Below are 22,131 nucleotides of genomic sequence, written 5' to 3' on the forward strand. Positions count from 1 at the left end.
TTCAGGTATGAAACGTTACTGTATAGTCAGGAAAAGCTTATATCGAGACAGGAAAAATGAGGAAAAAAAAAAATCCTATGCATATCCCCCAAACTTTAGGTAACCATTCTCTCACCCCTGCATACCTGCAACTTCCAAAGAAAGTCCAGCCTTGCTGTGGATTCCACTTGCTGCGCATGAAGATATAACGCCAGCACAAACACAGTGAGAATGACAGGAGTCACATACTTCAGAGCTATCTTACTGATCACCGTGCTGCTGAAAGGCAACAATTACTTATTGGTTAAATGCTTATCCCCGTAGCAGCATCAGAGCATGAAGATGTTCAATGTGCCCTCCAGAAAGATAGGAAACATGGCAGGAGGGGGTTAAACAGGGCCTGAGAAATAAAAATGGGTCACCTCACAAACAGGTATACAGAGGATGAGGTTTGTAATAACATGGAGGACACGGGTGTAGTTGCCTTGTGCCCTGTGGCTAGAGCTTCGAGTGGGCCTGCGGGCTGGTTTTTCCCCGTTAACCCTTATATACCCACGTCCTCCTAACATCATGGTGAAATGACAGGTAGTGGCTCCCTGTGCGGTATCCATGACAGCTCTGCTCAGAACGTATAGCTTATTTGTGCTCAATTCCACCTATATAATAGCTAGCTACCAGAGCTACATCTGAAGGTCTCCTTAAGCTGGTGGTGGGTAGCCTATGGGCCTCCAGTTGCTAATACGCTATAACTCATAATTGTCGACCAGCTAGTGACTGTTGTTGCCCGGCCTGAATGTAGAGTTTTTTTTAGAAGTGACAATGGTTTGATTAGCCTTTACTTACCATTCGTCAGCTTCCAGAGTTCGATTGGAGGCTCTAAAGAGAAAACAAAACACATGAGTGGCTATAAGAACACACAGAGACTTAATACAAAGAAATGCTAGAAGTCTACATCCTTCCTCGTTACACAGTTATGTTTTTTAGACTGTATTCTTGGTTTCTGTGCGCCTGTCAGCTCAAATATATACAGTGATGTGAACTTGGGGACACTCGCTGCACTTAACCAGCAATCTGTTCCTCATGGCGGTTTTGAAGCAGCTCATAAAGCCTTTGCCAAGGCCCCTGCCAAATTTAGCTGGCACATCTGAATGAATTTTCTCAAATCCTAATGGTGATAATTGTTGTGTTGGCCAACCTGGCCCTTGCGGACTCCATGCTTCCCAATTAGCAGGACTAGGTGTATCCATGGCTCCTTTTACATTGTGAAGTATCAGGAAGGATTTGGTATATGCCTCAGGACTCCTACCCAATGATATGACTTTATAGATGTCAACTAAACACATTTACTAGAAAGGGCTGCTTAGGTTATGTTTACATTCTAAGAACCAAAACCAGACATTCTTTTTACATTTCACAAACGGCAAGACAATAGTTTCCTGCGACCAAGGTTTGGTTTAGCTGAAGAAATTCAGCTTACGGATAGTTCATGTCCTGTAACCCAGAAACAGATTGTGATGGCAGAAAATGGCTCAGCTAGTCTGCCCTTATATATTCCATAGGATCGCTTTATGCATATCTCATTGACTTGCGCATTCAGATTTGTCTATTTCATTAATTTGTCTGAAAACTAGGGACCCCAATGAAACAAAAGAAAACAAAGCAGAGAGCTCTGAAATCCCATTTACACTTACTCACAGTCCCTCACACTCCCTCTCTCAATGTATCCACAGACCCCTTCCGTGTCCCTGTCTCCATTCCCGCCGTTCTGCTGCTTCTCTTGCCTCTTCTTGCTCTTCACCCCATGTCTTTTTTTTTGTCACCCTTCTCCATGAATCAGGCCACCTCGGGGACTTCTGCAAAAAGGTGGAGCCTCTCCCTTACGAAAAAAATTACTGCAGTTTTTCTGAAGTAATACTGCAGTTTTTTGGACATGAAAAAACTGCAATACTGCACTTTTACTGCATTTGTACTTCACTGTACTGCAGTTTTACTGCACAAATCTGCGCTTTTTTTTATATTGCAAACCTACAGTTGTAACCCACAATGTACTGCAGCTTTATTGCATTTGTACTTCTGTACAAAAACAACTGCAGTAAAAGTGCAGTACAGTGAAGTACAAATGCAGTAAAACTGCAGTAAATGTGCAGTAATACTGCAGTAAAAGTGCAGTATTGCAGTTTTTTCATGTCCAAAAAACTTCAGAAGTATTGCTTCAGAAAAACTGCAGTAATTTTTTCGTAAGGGCTGCGCAAACTCTCTCCCCCAACTGGAGGTACACGTCCCAGTGGCTTTTCTCTTTTGCGGAAGTACTCCGAGAGGGCAAAATAACGGCTGTCCCATTCCTCCAACTGGGGCAGAGTTTGTGCCCAGGGGCTCAACCATTTGCGGAAGTGGCTAGGGAGTCCCGGTTCACTGAACCAGGATGAAAAAAGAAGAGTTGCAGGGCAAGTAGACAAGGACACGGAAGGGGTCGGCAGAGAAGGTAGCGAGACATTGAGAAAGAGCGTGAGAGTGCATGACAGTCAATGGGGGGGTGACAACGGATTTTGTTTCCGAATGCAAAAATCACTCCGAATTTTGTCCAAACTGAGAAGAGCAGAAAATTGAATTTTAGTAATACTAGTATCTCATTTTATACACAGGTCACCTCCTTAATACTGATACTTTTATACTAGAAAAATCTAGACATGTTTGGTTCTATTGGTTGGCACAACTTCAGGAAATACCATACAAATATAGTGGAAGGCTTCATTTTTAAACTCAAAGCACACAGAAACCAGTGTTTTTTTATTTTTGCATAATTGGAAAAATGGAAAAATAACATTAAACCTGCTGAATTTGAAATTACAAATATAATGATAATAAGTTAGCTGACATGGCCACTTTAACAATATTATTACCGATCCTGGCCAATTCAGACAGGAATGTAAATGTTATGCATTAATCTTTAAACAGCCAATTTTAAGTATGTGTTTAAAAGCTACTCCGAAGTTTAATGGAACACTCTGTCACCACGAGCCTCCGTGGAATATTCTGCTCGGTAAGCCATGTACGTCAAGGTGGCCCAAGGCGAATGGGAAATAAAGAGACTTGGGTTGCAGTGATGTGAATGCTAAAGCAGCTACAGAAGGGTTACTGAACAGCCATGCAATATTCACAAGGCATATCTCAAATGATGCGTGCAAAGATTAGTTTACATAAAATTTACTCCAAAGTGCCCAGAGGGTTTCTGTATCAAGCAGAGTATGAGAACAAGTAAAGTTATAATAGAAAACAAACAGTAAGTCAAGGGGTAAATGACACTATTTTTTTTAAGTTGTAATCTGCACTACATGGCAAACACTCTGAACGGGATCCGGCAGTGTACTATAGTCCTGTCCACCAGAGCCCAAATAATAGTCCTGCTGATGTCAGCTGTACACTCGAAGTGCATCTCATGACACTTACCACAACATGCTATCTACACATACAGCAGTGTGTATAGTAGAATTACTGTACTGAGCCCATGAGAGGCATCTATAGAGCATTGGTGCCGTTGTGGTAATTAAGCCTTCATCTGACATCTTCACTATGCTATTTGTATATGCAACAGTGTTACCCCCATGATCAAGTTTTCCTAATCAGATTGTGTGTTTCTCATGAGCAGCTGGCAACAAGCAGAAAATAAAAGAGAAAGATACACTTACAATGAATTTGCTGTCACAAGGAGGTCGTAGTTATCAAAAAGGATGACCTCCGGCACCTCTACAATGAGGATGTAGAGGATCTGGATGGATAACATGAGTGCCAGCTTCCCAATGCTGCTGATCTGCAGAAAGACTGAGCAGGCCAGCAGGCTCAGGAGGATGCTGTAGTTAAAATACTGTCGGGAGGAAAAAGAAAAGATTAATGAAGACACATAAGGAGGAAAATTCACCAATGGAGTGGGCTTAGAAAACCAATTATTACACAGTTGAACAGCTGATAGATGGTCGGCATAAAAATGGATCGCTCTTTGATGTTCTCCATACGGTTGGGTTTCATACCTCTGGGAAATTGCACGTGGGCTGGTGGGAGCCACACGGAGCAGTGTCCATGCTCAGGCTGTAGTTAAGGATACGGAGGTGGCAGGCAGTGACAGACCCATAACTGATGTTCAGTTCCTGAGCAGCACACTCAGCAAGGCTCTGGTGATTACAGGCAAACTAAAAATCAAAAGAGCATAAAAAAACAAAAAAAACAGTTAGGCAACAATAAAACATATATTGTCTATGCACGGAACCTATGACAGCCCAAATAACTTCTCATAGGAAAGCAATAAGAATCCATTTTCAGCAGAAAAAAATTAGGATCGGAGAGAGAGAGACCAGAACATCATAAAGAACGCGAAAGGCACGTTTATAAGTCTATGGTTTAGTATGACATCAATATCACGGATATATCAAGTTATGGTTTAGAGATTCCAAAGGCATGTTATGTATCAAGGTTCCACAAATACCCGATGTCGCCATGTAAGTAAACTAGGGCTGCAACTAACGATTATTTTAATAATCGATTAGTTGGCCGATTATTTTTTCGATTAATCGATTAATCGGATAAAAAAATGCAATTTTTTTAAATTTAAAATAATGTAATAAAAAATGTACAATTTACACTTTCATCTCTTTATCACAATGGCCTCTCTCTATTCACCTTCTTATTTTACTGACATAATAAAAGCTACAAGAACCCAAACACGGTGTTTCTCAAACTAGGTTTTAATACAAAGTTATTAGTAAATATTAATTCATATGTTAACTTTTTCATATTTAATAAAAACTATGAGGAAAAAAAGCCTTATTTAAATTTTTTTTATTTACCAAACTGCCCCCGGTTATGCACATCAGACCCCCAGCTTGCCACTCTGCCCCCATATATGCCTTATACCTCTTATATGCCAGATTCCACTGTGCCCCTGATATGCCTTATACTCCTTATATGCCAGTGATATGCAACTGAGCCCCCTGATATACCTTTTACCCCCAGATGTTTTATGACCCCCTGATATGCCTAATATCGATATGCCTTATACCCCCTATATTCCCTGAAATTCATAATACCCCCCATACACCACTATAACTCACCCATACACCACTCTGGCTCCTCCCCCTCCCATACACCACTCTGCCGCCTCCCCCTCCCACACACCACTCTGCCGCCTCCCCCTCCCATACACCACTCTGCCGCCTCCCCCTCCCATACACCACTCTGCCGCCTCCCCCTCCCATACACCACTCTGCCGCCTCCCCCTCCCATACACCACTCTGCCGCCTCCCCCTCCCATACACTACTCTGCCTCCTCCCCCTCCCATACTCCACTCTGCCTCCTCCCCCTCCCATACTCCACTCTGCCTCCTCCCCCTCCCATACTCCACTCTGCCTCCTCCCCCTCCCATACACCACTTTGCCTCCTCCCCCCTCCCACACTTCACTCTGCCTCCTCCCCTCTCCCATACACCACTCTGGCTCCTCCCCTCTCCCATACAACTCTGGCCCCTCCCCCTCCCATACTCCACTCTGCCTCCTCCCCCTCCCATACTCCACTCTGCCTCCTGTCAGCAACGGATCTTCACTAGACAAGGACTTTCACTGCAGCTTCATAGAAGCCACAGTGTAAGTGAAGTGCAGTAACGGACACTCACAGGCTGACAGAAAATCATCCTCTCTGGGGGGGAGGAGCCACAGTGGTGTATGGGAGGGTGGCTCCCATACACCCTTCTGACTCCTCCCCCCTCCCATACACCGCTCTGCCTCTCTACCCGGCTCCGTTACTGACAGTAACGGAGGCTGTATGTGCGATGCAGACCCCCACCAGCTGACAGAGAGGATGATTCTCTGTCAGCCTGTGAGTGTCTGCATCGCACAGACAGCCTCCGTTACTGCACTTCACTTACACTGTGGCTTCTATGAAGCTGCAGTGAAAGTCCTTGTCAGTAACGGAGCCGGGAGAGAGGCAGAGTGACGTATGGGAGGGGGAGGAGTCTGAGGGGTGTATGGGAGGGGAGAGAGAGACGGAAGTGAGAGACCGGCCGACAGTGAGGGGAATCCAGGTCTCCTGCAGCGTTGCGGGGGATCTGGATTCTGGTGTTATAATCCGATCTCAGTTTGAGATCGGATTATTATAAGGAGAGGAGTTTTTCAGAGCATTTGCTCTGGAAAAAAAACCCTCTTTTTATAATCGATAAAAATCGATTCGATTAATCGATGATGAAATTCGTTGCCAACGATTTTCATAATCGATTATTATCGATTTTATCGATTAGTTGTTTCAGCCCTAAAGTAAACTTATGCTATACTCCCTCGTCAGAGAGGATGAGTTGACCCGCATGGCTTTCTTTTTTTCATCACATGGAGTCAGTAATATATCCTTACCATGTTGACAAAGGCAGATATGAACACCAACAATATAGTGAATATCCCAATAAAGGTGCTGTTTGTTCGTGATTGCACAATCTTCCGTGATATCTTTTGCAAAGCTGATGGAAAGAGCTACAGAAATAAAGAAAAAAAAAACTTTAAAGTTAAAGCTTATAGCTTAGAAATTCCTAGCTTATTACCAGCACTTACAGAGGTTACCTTTATACAAGAATACACGGCACACACAAACATAATGTTGGCCAGAATAATAAAGATGCACGTGTAGACTCCAAGCATGACGAGGGAACTGTAGGAAAAGATAGAAGAATTACTTGCAGGATCCCCCAAGCTTATACAACATCGTGTTACAAAAATAATGTATGAATACAGTTACTTACTGAGGGAATACCACAATTTGGATAAAACAGATAAAGCAAAAGACCAGCAGAGTGCAGGCCACATAGCCCCCAAATCGGTCATCCACCTTCTTGGAATACTGCAAAAGACAAGTAGTATCGTAAGAATTCTGACTATTCTTCCTGGTAAATACCGTCTGGAAATCATTGTGTGTTACCTTTTTTTCTAGGTCTGGAGTTTGAAAAGTGAGCAGGAATTTCTTGACGTGATCTTTTCGTAGCTGATCAATACTCCGAGCATCGATTGCACGAGCCAGGAACTCATCCACCTCATCCTCGGGATTTAGGGCTTCTTGTGTGTTTCGACTAAATACAAACCATTGAACCATATAAATAACAGAAATAGGGAGTATAAAGACAGTGTAACACAATGAATTAGTATAAAACCAAAAAAAAAAAAAAAAGAGAGAGAGAAAGGCAGAAAAATGCAAAAAATATTCAGTATATTACAATAGAATGCAATAATGCAGTAGGGTCAACACCACTTTAAATCTAAGGCCATAAGCCACAATGGGTCAGCACAAACATTAATGGGTCAAATAGGAAAATGCCACCAGAAGACCAAATCAAATGCGATTTGCAGATAAGGAAGTTAGTAGCCAACACAATGCTAAGCCACAATGGAAGATCAACCTCGAGTCCTTTTTATACAGTGGTGATTAAGAAATGCAAGTCATTTATAGAGGGGAAACTGGGAATGGCTTCCAGGTTTTCACCAGGTCACAACAGCTTAACAGCATTCTTCTACTTATGGAGAGGTTTACAGGAATAATTGTTGTCCTCTAAGCACATAGGACATTTTTACGATATATATATATATATATATATATATATATATATATATATATATACATACACATATATACACATATATACACACACACATACCGTATTGGCTCGGATATAGGCCGCACCCGAATATAGGCCGCACCCTAAAAGTTAGGTGCTTTTTTAAAGAAAAAAAATTCTTAGTAAAAAAAACAAACACATATGCTGCCACTCTGCCCCCCAAAGATATGTTGCCACTCTATCCCCCCCTGAGATATGCCCCCCCCGAGATATGCTGCCACTCTGCCCTTCCCAGACATGCTGCCACTCTGCCCTCCCCAGATATGCTGCCACTCTGCCCCCCGAGATATGTTGCCACTCTATCCCCCCCTGAGATATGCCCCCCCCGAGATATGCTGCCACTCTACCCCCCCTGAGATATGCTGCCACTCTGCCCCCAAGAGGTCCCCCCCCCCCTAGACTTACCGGTGCAGACTCCCCGGGGTCTTGCATGTGCTGGCACTTCCGCCGTGGGAAGTGCTGGCAAGGAAGATTGTTAGCGTACATCGCGCAGGCGTTCACCGGCTGCGGCCATGCAAGCGTTAACAACCTCCGCTGCCGGCACGTCTGCACGATGTGCTTTAACAATCTCCCGTGCCGGCACTCCCCCCGTGGAAAGTGCTGGCAGGGAAGGCTGTCTGAGCGTATCGGAGAGTAGGATGCAGGTCCCCTGCACCGCTGCGTGGGATCTGTATCCTAACCCTGCTGCCTACCCGGCGTCGGGCGCTAGACCACGAATATAGGCCGTACCCCCACTTTAAAGACTTAAAGTGAGGGAAAAAAGTGCGGCCTATATTCGAGCCAATACGGTATATATATATATATATATATATATATATATATATATATATATACACACACACACACATACTTAGGTTAATAACTTACAGCATTGCCCATGGTATTTGGAACAAACAACTAGAATATTTAACCAGTTGACTGCCACTCAAAAGGATAATCTAGCTAGGGAAGCTATTTTAAGAATGGTTTAATCTAACATATCATTTGCAAATGTGTTATTTTGGAAATTAGTAAAGTACGGAAAAAAATGTTAAATGTGGTAGCAGAAATCAGGAGTTTTACTAAATCCCACTTACTTATCTTTGCTTGATTCATCAATGCCCTGAAAAAAGGGAAAAATATATTATAGTAGGTTCTTTTCCCAAACAAATAAGACAAAAGTGGTGCAATCACCATGGAAACCAACAGAATGACACGGCTGACTGCTCTATTTTTAACACTTTGCTATATAGGGTAATATGACTACGATGATCTCAATAAATTCCCAAGTTGGTCGTAATCCTCTTTCAGGAATGTAGCAACTGAAATGTTGAGGATGAAACAATACTTTCAAAATAAGCTTAAAAAAAACAAATAAAGTTATCTTTATTTTTTTTTTTTTAGATATAAGATGGACCTGGCATCCCTTTGTGTACACAATATATTACCTTTAGATTAATTCTCGCAGCTCTGTGTATCAGCCCTCGCTAAAAGTACATCCAGTACTTCATAGAACATAACATTTGAACCACTCGGCCCATTTAGTCTACTAATTTTTTTCTTGCGGTGAAAACCCCACTTTATTCGGTTCTTTGTCTCATCTTAGATTAAGGATAGCTTTATGCCTATCCTGTGCATATTTCAATTCAGTGTTAATCGCTACCACCTTTGCTGGAAGGCTGTTCCACTTATCTCTACCCTATCTGTAAGGAAAGTATGATATATTACATATATATATATATATTTTACACTGGCTGGTTATTTACTTACACAATGGTTAGTTATTTTCTGTGGCCTTCAACTGTTTCATAGGTTAGACCTAATTGTTAATTAAACAGTCTATTTCTCAAACCGAGCTTTAATAGGAACAATTTTTACAAATGAGCCATTATTCAAACTGTTAATAGTTAACAGATCTTTGAAAATCTGGCCTGAAGCATTTCTCTGCATGTTTAAAATGCTCTCAATTGTTTCATAATTACTTGACTGTATTTTCTTTTTGCTGTAGGTAGTTTGTGTCTAATAAATGCAGTCAATTTACAACCGGTGGAAAGTTGTAGCAAAAGTTAGTGAATTAAGTGAATAAACAAGAGAGAATTAGCTTGATAAACTTTTTTTTTTTTTTTTTTAAATCGGGAGGAAGGTAGATGGATGTCCATATGTTATAAACAGCTGGATCATTTAATATCACAGGTCCATCTTAAATGATCCAATTTTTTGTATGTCTCTTCATACACAATGGGGCTTCTTTGCTAAATTGTGATAGATGGGGGGGGGTTTAACACTAACTAAATGAAGGACTGAGCTGGCCCTGCATAATGTATAGTAGAAAGAGTCTTCTGCATGGACTGAGCTAGCCCTGCATAATGTATAGCAGAAAGAGTCTTCTGCAAGAAGGAGTGAGCTGGCTCCTGCATAATGTATAGCGGAAAAGTTCTCCTGCAAGAAGGGTTACGTTTGTGAAATTGAATTCTTGCCTACAATTTGCACCGCGGTGGTTCCAGCTCAAATAGCGTATTCAGTAACCGGTGGATAGAAAGTTGGTAGCGCACTCTCTGCTGCTGCTGTCACAATGTGGTTGGAGTGCCGGTTTACTCGCTTTTCAGTACAGTCAGACGGACACACTTCCTCCGCGGTGTTCAGAAGCCCCAACACATCAGCCTGCAATTCTACGCGTGATCACGTGCTTACTAAGTACTTTAACATGCATTATACACTTTCCCGCAAAAGAGGGTACTTCCTAAAATACTGTCGCTCCACACCTCCGTACCAAACCAGCATTTGCAGCTCCAGCTGGACATAACCGGATGGGTTTGCTGTCCGCACTGGAGTATTACGTGCTACAATCGGGAATTCACAATCAAAGGGGAAGTTACTATGGATATCCTGTTTCCATACTAGTCAGGCTTTTATTATTATTATTTTTATTATTATAAATAGGACTTTGGAAGATTTCATGCATTTATTTTCTTAAGAAAGGCACAGCTTTATGCAAAATACCCCTCCCCACTACTTTCAGGCCAGGTAACTATCCTAATTGTTATTATTAGCTCATCTGTTCTGTGCTACTGAAGCATATAAAATCCTTAATAATCACTCTACAGGGCATATTCAGTTGTGCTGCAGCTTGCCTTTAGGAAGCATTTGGCAGCGAAAGGCACACGAGCTGAGAGTTGTTTGCCCCTTGGCATGTCTCATTAGTCAGGTCCCAAAGGAGGGCCTCTGAAGAAGAATTTAATTAAGTGTTCCTGAGAGAGGAGCCAGGCGTCCCTGTGTTGTCTGCACGTAACCTCATCGGGAGGCCTCTCTCTCACGCTCGGCCCCTGGGAACCGCAGCAGTCAGCGAGTGGATGAAGAATCTGCCTGCACTCAGTCTGACCGTAGCAGCAGTACTAGGACCCCATAAGCCACTAGTGAACGTGCCATAACGGGGAGAACTAATACACAGTGAGCTCTGGAACTAGATGTACTTTTTACTGAGCCGTACGATTAACCAGAAAAGATTTGAATGTACAAATATTTAGAGTTTACAATCTGCTCTCAGCTAGGGATTTTTGGAACTGGGTTATTGATGTCATGCGGCCCTCATCAAATTCAGCCAGCCAAGTGGTAGAAACTATCTTTGTTACTAAAGTTCTGCTGGAATAAACAACTCCAGTCATAAAGCAGTGCTAGAACACTCATCCGTCGTTGCATAAATCTTCTCCGAATGTTATAACACTTGTCTCATCAACATAACCCATTCTATGTTTTTCGTTCTCACCATGTACCCTTCTTGAATGATACATCTTCTTGTCGCTACTGATGCTCAGGTTTACTTTCTTTCTGTCTAACCCTATTATTATTATCTATTAGTAGGGTACTCACCATCTGACGGAATGCTTTTGAGCCTTTGTTTCGTGGAAATGTTCTCTCAGGTACCCAGACACGGGTGAGGCATTCATTAGAGTTGGTTCGAGTCCTCTGAAGTTTTGCCAACATCGCTTTTTCCTCTTTCTGAGATTGCCAAAAAATAAGGTTTCATTAATTGCATTGATACGCGATGTCCAAATAAACCTTCACTAGGTGATTATGTGACCTAAGAAGGGATTGATCTAAGACGCCCAGGGGACAGGATCTTTAAAGTAAGGGTGATCAGAAATTCTCTCAGCAAATTATTTATTGTGTAGATTGATAAAAAAATTAGAACTACAGAAATGAAACCATGATGTGCTTACATCAATTCATAGTTAATGATAACGAAGACAAGGAAACTGAAAAGGGCTCTTTAAAACTTGACTCTTTACAATTTGGCATGCACTTCATCCGCACAACCAGAAATAAAGTTCAACAAACTTGAAACCAAGTCATTGCTATTTTTTTATTGTCACAGAAACCGTTGGTAATTATTTAAATTCCTGAGGTGCAACCGAGACTGAAAAGCAGGCGCTCGGCTGTTGTAATGACAGAGACGGCAGAAGACATGTACCCTTTTCTGACTGCATCCCGTCACCAGAAAGGTCTTGATATCATTTTCTTTAAGGTATGCGTTCCTCTCGCCGCCGTTGCCCGGTTCCACCTCGTAATCCCCATTCAGGTACTTCAGAGTTGCACTGGTAATGTGTATCCTTCTGTAATGGGATTTGTTGGATTTATAAATGAAGTGACGGACACGCGCTTCCTGAATTTATTGTTATGAGCGTAACTAAACTGCTAGACGGATTCAGGAAGTAATGGATATTTCCTCCCTTGGCTGTAGTTTAATTTGGTGTAATGTAGTGGCACTTAAAATGAACTTAGGAAAGATTTCATGCTACCTCTGCCAAGTATGGCTGTAAATTACAAAGAAGATCATGAGCTGCAAGCAAACCAGCAGGATCTATACACTCACCCGGCTTTGCCTCCTGCTTCCATGTGATTGGCCAGAGTCACGTCATTGGACCACACATCAAACTGCCACTTGCGCAAGCCAAGGACACCGCAGTGAACACGTCCACTGTGTATGCCTACGCGCATGTTAACGTTCACACCGGTGACCTCCCGCACCAGCCTTAGAGAGGAAACAACATAGTAAATCCAAGATGGCTAAAATAATGGTGTAGAGTTGCTTGGAAATGTAGCTGCTGTGACCTTTGGATAGTCCAGTGTAACTCTTATCTGTCTCCTTCTAGACATCCTCTCCTGGTCTTCATGCATTCATCCAACTACTCACCTGGCAATCTATATTAATCTCAACCATCTCCCTCTCTTACAGGCGTGGTTATCTCATTGCATCTGATCCACTCATGAACCCCTCATCTCCTGCTGTAACCCCTAGTTTTCACCTGGTTTGTCTACCCTGCCTGTCTCCATACCCTGTGGATTTCAAGGGTTAACTTTGGGACCCTCTAGCTTAATTGCAATTATTAACACAAGGTGTGAAACATCTGCCTCCTGTATGCAATCACCTTATCTGACCACTTGTGAGGTAGCCCTATAAATTCCTGGGCCTCACAAGCTTGCTTGGAAATGCAGCTGCAGAGGCCTCATCCCTAGTGGACTCTTCATAAGTGGACAGATAAGTTACATTGAGGGGACACTGCAGGGAACCTCAAGACCCTCTCCCCATTCAATCAACAGCCATTACACTAATCAAGCCATCTGAAGAACCAACAACCTCTACAGATTATCTGGACTCAACTCATTCCCCATCCAAGCAGTCCTCTCTTGCCGTTTCACTTCCCCCTCAATCACCGACTAGATTGTAAGCTCCTTTTGTACCAGTTATTGTGCGTGATTTTAAATGATTCCTCTGATTATAACAGCGCTACAGAATCTGCTGGTGCTATATAAATAAATGTAATGTAGTGTGGAGGTCTAACCAGGACCAATAGGTTGTGAAAACAGTAGCAGTCTTAAGAGGTAGAAGATCATGCTGATTCCCAGACACTAAATGTATATTATTCATATTATACAGGAATGCTGCTCCTGACACCAAATTACTAGATTCATTAAGACTATGAATGTTGAGACTAACTTGAGTTTAACCCTTGAGCGCAGAGCTTTAGGCATATATTGTACACCCTTCTGGTAAAATGCATAGGGGCATCCTATGGAAACATATTTTATTCCTGAGCATAAAACACCGTAACATAGGTTCGCTTTGAGAAAAACTGGTTTTTTTTTTCCATCTTGTTCCAATAAACGTTCTTTATCTGCTTATCTGGATGTTGTCAGCCATACAATATTATGGGTGACTTCCCATGCACAGTCACCACACTAAGCGGATTCTTTATGATAATACTAATGAAGTCCACTAGTCATTAGTCAGAGAGTAGAATGGGTGTTTACCCTGGGCAGTATGACAACGAGTGAGTATGTCTGTCTGGCGGATTTGTGTAATGTAACAGCTACAACACATACAGCCGAAAAACAAATAGAGTTGTTTAAAAAAACAAAACAGCACAATACTTTTAAAATGTATTTGTATTTAACCTCAGTGATAAAAATTGTAAGGGGAGTTCCCTGTTTAAGATCAACAAGAGTCAAAAAGATCCTCCTTGGCAGAGGACAAAGACCACGATAGAGTAATATGGAATGAGACTGGTGTACCAGATGTTTCCACGTTCGGTGTGCTAGCAGTTCTAGAAATCACTTTCTTCAAGTACAATGGGCAAATGGCAAAATAAATGGTAATATGGATGTCGTGTTGTGCAACCAGATTATACTAAAGGAATTTAAAACAAAAAAGGGGCATATTTAGACAAAGATCACATATGTCTATGTAACTATGTAAACTAAAATACATAGTAAACAAAGTCTTTGAACGCTAGCACTAAAAACATATTTGCAACTTCTCTAGGCATAATGAAGACTCTGTTATACGTTCCAAGAGTATTGTGATGATCCTAGTCAAAATTGCAGTGACAGCCAACTTAAGAGAAGTATATGGAATTGTACTTACGAGATGGCTTCAATCATGTCCACTCCCATCTCTACACAGCAGTGTGCGTGATCAGCTCGGGCCTCAGGCAGACCAGAAACACAATAGTAGCAGTCCCCCAGGATCTTTATCCGCAAGCAGTGGTTTTCCTGAAAGTAGGATGACACAACTGTCAAAAAGCCTCCTGATCCGAGGCAGAGCATTATTTTACTTCCATACCAGATACGAACAGACAGGAGAAAATGCAACTTTTGCATTATCTGCGAACAAGATCTCACTGGGGTTATGCCGGCACCAAGGAATGATGGCTGACCAAGGTTCAAAGTGTAATTCATTAATAAATAAGGTGCGTTCGTAATACATACTGCTGCCAACTTGTCGAATCGCGCAAACAGTTCGTTCAGAGTCATGACCAGTTCCTGTGCTGTGCATTGGGACGCCAAGCTGGTGAAACCCTCAATGTCTGCAAACAGAATGCTGCAAACGAGAACAGACTGAAAGTTCACAATACCCGTGATAATACCTTCTACAACCCTGTCACACACCTCATATAACTTTGTTATGGAGGGCAGTACACATCACCCTCCACCATCCCAAAATCCCGGAAAGAGACAAGTGGAATATACGCTGCACCCAAATTACCGCAGAAAAAGGCCTTAACTCTTAACCACGGGACAATAGTGTCCCTAAATAAAAAAAATAGATGGGGATCATCTTGAAAAAATAAAAAAAACTTGTACTTTTTGTGTGGCAGTCAGTATGGGATGGTTGGGAGTAAAGTTGGTAAAGCAGGATGCGACCATAGACGACTCCTACAGAAGGATTCAGAGGGTCCCGTTACCTGACGTTGTCATGTTTCTGGATGTAGATTTTATGAAACATCATGTCTTCCTTTTTGGTGTTGATGTCCTCTTTCATCTCCATAGCTACGTGACGTGGCAACACAGACAGCAGGAGGCGCTCCTGAATAAATAGACACAAACTCCAATTCACTTCTGCTGTCAGGGTAAACATATTCCAAAGACCAACTCTGTCCTGCTAATAGTATGGTATTTATTGCAAGCGAAGCCAGAAACAAACAAAAGCAAGTGTGTAAAAGCGATCAGTTATGGTTTCAGATGATAGCCAAGTTTGGAAGGTACATAAATTAGCACACTGGCACAAAGGTCTGGTATGAAATCATTCGAAGATTTCACTGTTCTGACTCATTCTTGGGAAAAAAATTCACTGTATTTTTAGATTAAATTGAAAGAAAAAAAAAACTAAGATCAAAGCTGTTTTTTTGTGTTTTCAGCAAACAAAGAGACAGCAACATTTCAAACTGTGGTCACTAGGAAAGAAACTCACTGTGACAGCCTCCATCTGCTGTAAAATAAAGCAATAAAACTAAAAATACCCATGTCTAGATTTGAAATGGAGTTTAACATCCCTAAAAATAAGCTACAACACAAACTAGCTTTTTATTTTACGCTTTACTGCACTTACTGCAAGCTGGCTTCAGAAGGATTTATTTTGGATGAAGAAAATACTCTAGCTTTTTAGAAGCTTGAATGCATGTTTTACTTCATACTGTGATTATAGTTTCCCCAAAATAAAACTTTAGCCCGAGAAGCACCTAACATATTTCTTCACAATGGTTTACACTTTATAGTCAGAGTCCAGCAAATCTTTTATCCCAGTTAAGTATTAGATGTCTAACTTTTCATCATTTTATTGTACACCTTTTGCGGGAGTTCTGCTGTGTAACGTGGCTAGAGAGACAACCATTGACTACCCAACGCAGACTGCGCTATGGGTTTGCAGGTACACGCCACACTCACCTGTTGCTGGTTCTCTCTTTGAAGGTGCAGTCTGGCCTGGATATACCCTCGCGTCTCCTGGAAGGCCTGCCTCTGGGATACCTCTGCTGGGTAGTGAGTGCAAATTCCGATAATGTTTGTGCAAAGGAAGATCAGCACATTGGCGCTCAGCTACAGAAAGAGAGTAGTCGCAGAATAATCAGTAAAGGGCAGCATGGACAAACAGGAATTCCTAACCCAAAACACAATATTTATTGCTTTCATTTTGTTTAATCATAGCTTCTTCAGGAAAATAAATGGCTTTTAAACGCCCCCCCCACCACCAACGTACGCCATCTCATAAACACAACTGGATGATCATGAATGCAGTTTGTTCCAAAGGAGAAGTGGTACGTTGTGGTGCAAACAGAAGTGAGAAGAACCTCCACCGTGAAACGGACAATGTACCATCGAGAGATTGTTGAATGTTGTAGACAACCTTCACACCAAATGTACATTGTTTTTTGTTTTTTTACTTCAAATGATGAATTAACATTAACAAGCTGAACCATACTCAAAACCACACTGATATTTATGCTTTTATTGTTACAGTTTTTACATAATTTTCTGGTAAGATTTTAGAATCATTTTAATTCAATACTTTTTCTTTCTGCTCATCAGTATCATAATAACTAGAATAATTTTCTTGATCATAGGGTGGGAAGGTGTGAGCCAACGAAATGTGGTGTAGTTTTCTTTCTATACCCTCCACTAAAAAAAAAACGTTATGGCACCTACTGAAAGTGGCTAGATGTATCTACTCCTTAACACAATATAGACCCTCAGATTAAGAATGAGAAGAGTTTTGAGGGTTAGTGGTATCACCATCTCTACCTTTGGTCCAGATTCACATTATAACAGATATATTACAGGCAAACCTTTAACTCATAACACATCCTCCGGAATGATCAATCACACCAACACAACTACTATGTGAGAAGACCGTATATCATGATAAAGTGACTGCTGTTCAAGAACATCTGGAGACCAGGTATAAATAGGCTACCATCTTGTTGAAGTCGACAGATGAATGCTAAAAGTCATGAGTACCAGTATCTTGTGTGTTAATCTTATAGTCATTTTTATTTAGTTATTGTTCATTTTCACTGTCCCCTATTGTAATGGCACTACTGAATCAGCTGGCACTCCATAATAAAACATAATGTTATGTATTTAAGGCATTGTATCAATATTACACAAATCTGTAGTCATTGCGTCTGTGTTCACAACAAAAAAGGCCCCTTACGGTGGCCAAAAGTTTAATTTCCGGTACCGGTAAATTACAGTACCAGTTTTCTATAACATTTCACGTACACGCATGCACATATCAAAACCTCATGTGCTGTTGGACCTAAACTCTCATCACCCCCGGCAGCTGGCTTGCATGACGGGAGTTGGTATCCAACAACAAGCACATGGGATGCGGTCTCCCAAACCGACATAAAAGACAGCTAGGGCAGCACTGTCGGTTTCCATGAGCATAATATACATGTAATGATTACACAGCAAAACCATTATCTGCAACAAGAGGAAACAGACACCATATTAAGCATTAACCAAAAACCTAACAGATAAGAAGAGCTGCACTTTACAACTAATGAAAGCTAAAAATAAACCTAACCTTAAAACGGCTGGGAGACAAATATAAGGACAAGAAGCCTTTAGTACATGTGCATGGAAACAGCATGGGAAGGACGAGTGCCCCTCCTTTTCACCTTTATCGATATTCCCGTGAATCGCGTGCCCTGGAAGATTACGGAGTATTTGGGGAACATCGGTCCTGCTTAAGGTACAACCAGATATTCGGAGAAAAATTAAGGCCCCATGCTTGTTCCACTACATTTAATTCGCAACTCGGGGATAAGGGTGCAAATGAAAAGTAAAACCCTGGACCACCTGTTTTGCCCAGGATTCAGCGCTGTAACAGTAACGGCAAGAGCAACAATGGACAAACTCCCTACCAAAAACGGTTCAGTATCATAGAAAGTTCTGTAGCTTCGACACACTGCATGCAAAGCCCAGAGGCAGAGAGAAATGACTGGTGGGACTGGTGGGTCCAGGGAACTAAGGGAAATGATAAATATAAAATAAATCTAAAATAAAAAAACAGACTTATTCATAGTAATGAGAAGTCGTGGAAGGTAGAGGGAATTTTGCCCTACAGACAGAGAAGTGATCTTGTGGTCTGGAGATTAGTCATTGTTATACCTTCCAGTGTGGTAAAAGTGGGTAACCACAGCTATTTGCGACACTTGCCCAGTACTGGGGGAGTCTTCGTGCCACTAAACTCACTGGAAGAATATCAAACTTCCAGGTGAACAATGTGACTAGAACACACCTCAGATTCACAGCCTTGCCAGGATCCCAGGAGTATAATGCTGATTTGATCAATATTTCACAGACAAAGCTGTCTATCTTCCGTGATGTAGTCTCTTAATTCATCCTAATGCCCCTATGGACATGCAGGTACATCCTTAAAAAGGTGTGCCAAGATGTCCCTTAGGAAGGGCCTGTAGGTCAATCCTTTTTTTTTTTGCAGAAAGATCAGACATCAATGATGGCTTCCTGATGACCGATCCCACAATTATAATAGGAATCACGCAATTGGACAGTCCCTTCTGACAGATTTCATCTAAAAAAGTGAATGCTCCCACTACTGGCTCAATGTACACACTGCGATGTGCAATACTTTTTTGTGTCCATAAGAAGTGTCCTGCAATCTTACTGCCCTACCAATATAAAAAAAAAAGTATATCCCTCCCCACCTTCACTACCCCTAAACCCCTTAAGCCAGTAGTATTAAATATAGTACACTATAGGGTTATATGTTAGGGCTGAAGTTGGCCCTCTAGAAGACAAAAGAATGTATATGGGGTATGTCTGTAATCAGGGGATGTCATTTTGTTTGCTTCTATGGTTTCAAAAGAAAATCCTACTTCTCCTGAAAAAAAGATGTCTAATTTGTGTGGGTATACCAAAAAAAATGACAAAAAAGTATTAAACCCCCCGTCTTGAAGGGGTTAAACCCTACTTTGCTGCATTGACTTGGGCCTCCTTGCTTGGTTGATGAATACTTGTTAGTGAATAGATGAACGTGGATTACTAATAGGTGTTTCAAAAATCCTGCAGGCAGGAAAAACCGACTGAGCTTCCAAGTATCAGAAGCAAGCCACCCTAGGGCAACTGTCACATTTAAGCACTTGCCCCGAGCTAGAGAACAAAATGGAGCTGGGGACTTAAACCAGTAAGAGCCAGATCTCATAACGGCAGTACCAGGCACGGTAAAGTGCAAACACTTCCCTGGCCGTGGGACACTCATTTATTGCAAGCTGCACTAGCTGGCTGTAAATGGTAGACGGAGTTTGTCACTCACTGGGTGTGTGCGTAAGGGTTGTGAGTGACACAATCCAGCGGTAGAGAGGCGTGTGAAAGACTTGTGTGTGTGCACTGCGGGATTAAAGGCCACTAGACAAATCCCGGCACAAAGCTGGTATTTTCAGAAAAGTCTAGAGGATGACTGGTAACTTTTTGTGCAGAAGAAAGCCCAGTGACATGGTGCCAAGTAATACAAAAGCACAACACACAAACTGACAAGTCTTTTTCATCACACATTCACCAAATGAGAGAGTGCGCAGGAAGCCATTAAAATGAGCCCAGAAAGGTCATGGCGTAAATGCGGCCCAAAGGTTTTGTAAACTAGATACCCTGGCGGCCATGTGGAACTGCAAGAAAAATACCCCCAATTCTAGTATTGGCTCCAAATCTTTAAATAAGAGTAGTAACCGGGAAAACCTTTTCCCCTTCATATCTCCCGTAAACACAAGACGACTTTATTTGTTCTCGCTTTCCTATACTTAGACCTCCCACAAGCACCATGAAGAGACTTCAAGAATCCAGATTAATCAAAGTGATTAGGAAGAGAAAAGATCCTCACAAAAGGGTCATTCTTATATAGCAGAGATCACCCGGTGGTGTCAAATTCCCTTTTAATATCCCCTTGGCTGCTCAGCTGGTGTGGTCAGGGGGTCATTGAAAGGACTCAACAGACAAAAAACAGGAACAAAACATCGCTCTGGATTTGCAAACTTTCACCCCAGGAAACTTAAAACTAAATGAACATATTTATAGCAGATACAGAAGGATGTTACCAAGTCAGGTAGATAGCCAACAAAGAAAGCAAGTCAATGGCAAATAGGTACACCGAATGGTTATAAAAAGTAAAGGGTTAACTTGCCCCCCCACTATAAAGCTCTTCATCCCCCTGTAGGAATTAGTTGGCCACAAATGGTATCACCATATTAAAAGGCTTTATGCAGAATTTGTTAGCAGATAAGTCTAAAGTACCTCTAGAACAAGAAAAACAATTATTTCTCCCCAACACACACCTTTTTCAAACCGTAATAACATTTGAAACAGAAACATTCTAAATATTCTGATATGCATGCAATCCCTTAAAGCAAAATTACATAATTAAGCCACAAGGTATTGTTCAGACATGACTCAGAGGGAGGCGAGATCAATCAGGTTGAACCGTGCCATGAGAATCACGACAGGTCAAGGATGAATTAGCGGTGCTGCACTGTATTTAGGGGAAGGCAGGAAGGCAATGACATTGCAGGCAGGTTTCACATGGCACCGCAGATCAGAAACGCCAAATACACACATTTCTCCCCATCTCATTTTACAGTACAGAACCTTGGCCGAGTTAATGAATTATTGGTCACCCTCCCACTTCTGAGCTCCAGCGAGGGGTTACCTTGAACTTCTATTATACAGTAGGCGAACAATGGAGATACACAGACCCCTCTGAAGTTGGAATTTAACACTAGCAAAAGGCCAAGTAAACAACGCCGAGTGTAAGTTTGACAAAAAGGGCAGACGAAACTACCCAACACATACTTCATCCTCGTATAGGAGAGGCCTTCTAAGGGAAGCCCGTTAAACAATGACACAACAGTGACTTACAAACACAGCTCTAGAATCACAGGGCACACATAACATATCAACAAGCCCATTCAGCCTTTAGATTGTTTTTCTGACAATTATAGATACCGGGCACACTTAGGAGCCAGCATAACATTATAGGAGCCATGGCTACAAGGTCTCCAGGATCTCCTGGGATATTTATAGAGATCAAACAATGAGGCATCACTTGCTACATAATTTAAAGGGGATTACACAGTCATTTGAATAACAGGAGTTAACCAAACGTGCTGGTAGGCATGATGTGCAAGGCTATCTACAAGTAATCCACAATGGAACAGCATAATGTGTCAAGTGCACCTTAGTCACGCATACAGTCGCTGGACAAACCTGAGTGTATATATTCAAAGAGGAACACCCTGCAAAATTCTATATTATGAGCATCGGATAAAAAAACATGTTTTCAAAAGTACTGTGATTTCTTCTTTTCATAGTTTTTAAATCTTTTTTTTTTTTATTATTTTTTAAATAATGTTTTTGGGCAGCTGCATATTGGCCATTTGTGTTATCTTAGCCCAGTCTTGGTAAACAATAGAAAGCTTCAGTCTTAATCACCAAGATTTTGTCAGCATTAACGTGTCTATATAATTACTGTATACAGCACTGTATTGTATGCTCGAGGAGATTTTTCTCACAGGGCCTCCCTTTTAAATGCATATTTATAGTGCTCATTGTCAAGTCTACATAACCATTGTGGAAACAAAAACAAGCAGCCTATGCCAGTCCTCCTTAAACCATAGAGAATACTGAACATTCTAGAGCTCTGTTTACAGTTGCAAAGACATTTAAGTGAAATTAACAAAGACCGTTA

At 41.6% G+C, this 22,131-nt stretch overlaps 1 protein-coding gene across 2 annotated transcripts in view; it reads right to left on the reverse strand.

Moving 5' to 3' along the window:
- Nucleotides 1-22,131, reverse strand: part of LOC149279019 (adenylate cyclase type 6-like) — a 53,492-nt gene that overhangs the window by 2,971 nt on the left and 28,390 nt on the right. Inside the window, exons 2-17 of one of the 2 annotated variants that reach the window (XM_089501520.1) lie at nucleotides 16,320-16,469; nucleotides 15,341-15,462; nucleotides 14,865-14,976; nucleotides 14,521-14,648; nucleotides 12,469-12,627; nucleotides 12,067-12,208; nucleotides 11,466-11,594; nucleotides 8,696-8,721; nucleotides 6,929-7,076; nucleotides 6,753-6,850; nucleotides 6,574-6,661; nucleotides 6,370-6,486; nucleotides 4,005-4,163; nucleotides 3,666-3,841; nucleotides 823-855; nucleotides 126-255 (exon numbers count right to left, since the gene is read on the reverse strand). In XM_089501520.1, coding sequence (XP_089357646.1) covers nucleotides 126-255; nucleotides 823-855; nucleotides 3,666-3,841; nucleotides 4,005-4,163; nucleotides 6,370-6,486; nucleotides 6,574-6,661; nucleotides 6,753-6,850; nucleotides 6,929-7,076; nucleotides 8,696-8,721; nucleotides 11,466-11,594; nucleotides 12,067-12,208; nucleotides 12,469-12,627; nucleotides 14,521-14,648; nucleotides 14,865-14,976; nucleotides 15,341-15,462; nucleotides 16,320-16,469 — 1,917 coding nt within the window. The remainder of the gene's footprint in view (nucleotides 1-125; nucleotides 256-822; nucleotides 856-3,665; nucleotides 3,842-4,004; nucleotides 4,164-6,369; nucleotides 6,487-6,573; nucleotides 6,662-6,752; nucleotides 6,851-6,928; nucleotides 7,077-8,695; nucleotides 8,722-11,465; nucleotides 11,595-12,066; nucleotides 12,209-12,468; nucleotides 12,628-14,520; nucleotides 14,649-14,864; nucleotides 14,977-15,340; nucleotides 15,463-16,319; nucleotides 16,470-22,131) is intronic. The other variant, XM_089501521.1, reaches the window with a different exon arrangement.

This window comes from Sceloporus occidentalis, unplaced genomic scaffold, assembly GCF_023333645.1.
Source record: "Sceloporus occidentalis isolate IW3139 unplaced genomic scaffold, rSceOcc1.0.p SCAF_175, whole genome shotgun sequence".
NCBI classification, from domain to species: Eukaryota; Metazoa; Chordata; class Lepidosauria; order Squamata; family Phrynosomatidae; genus Sceloporus; species Sceloporus occidentalis.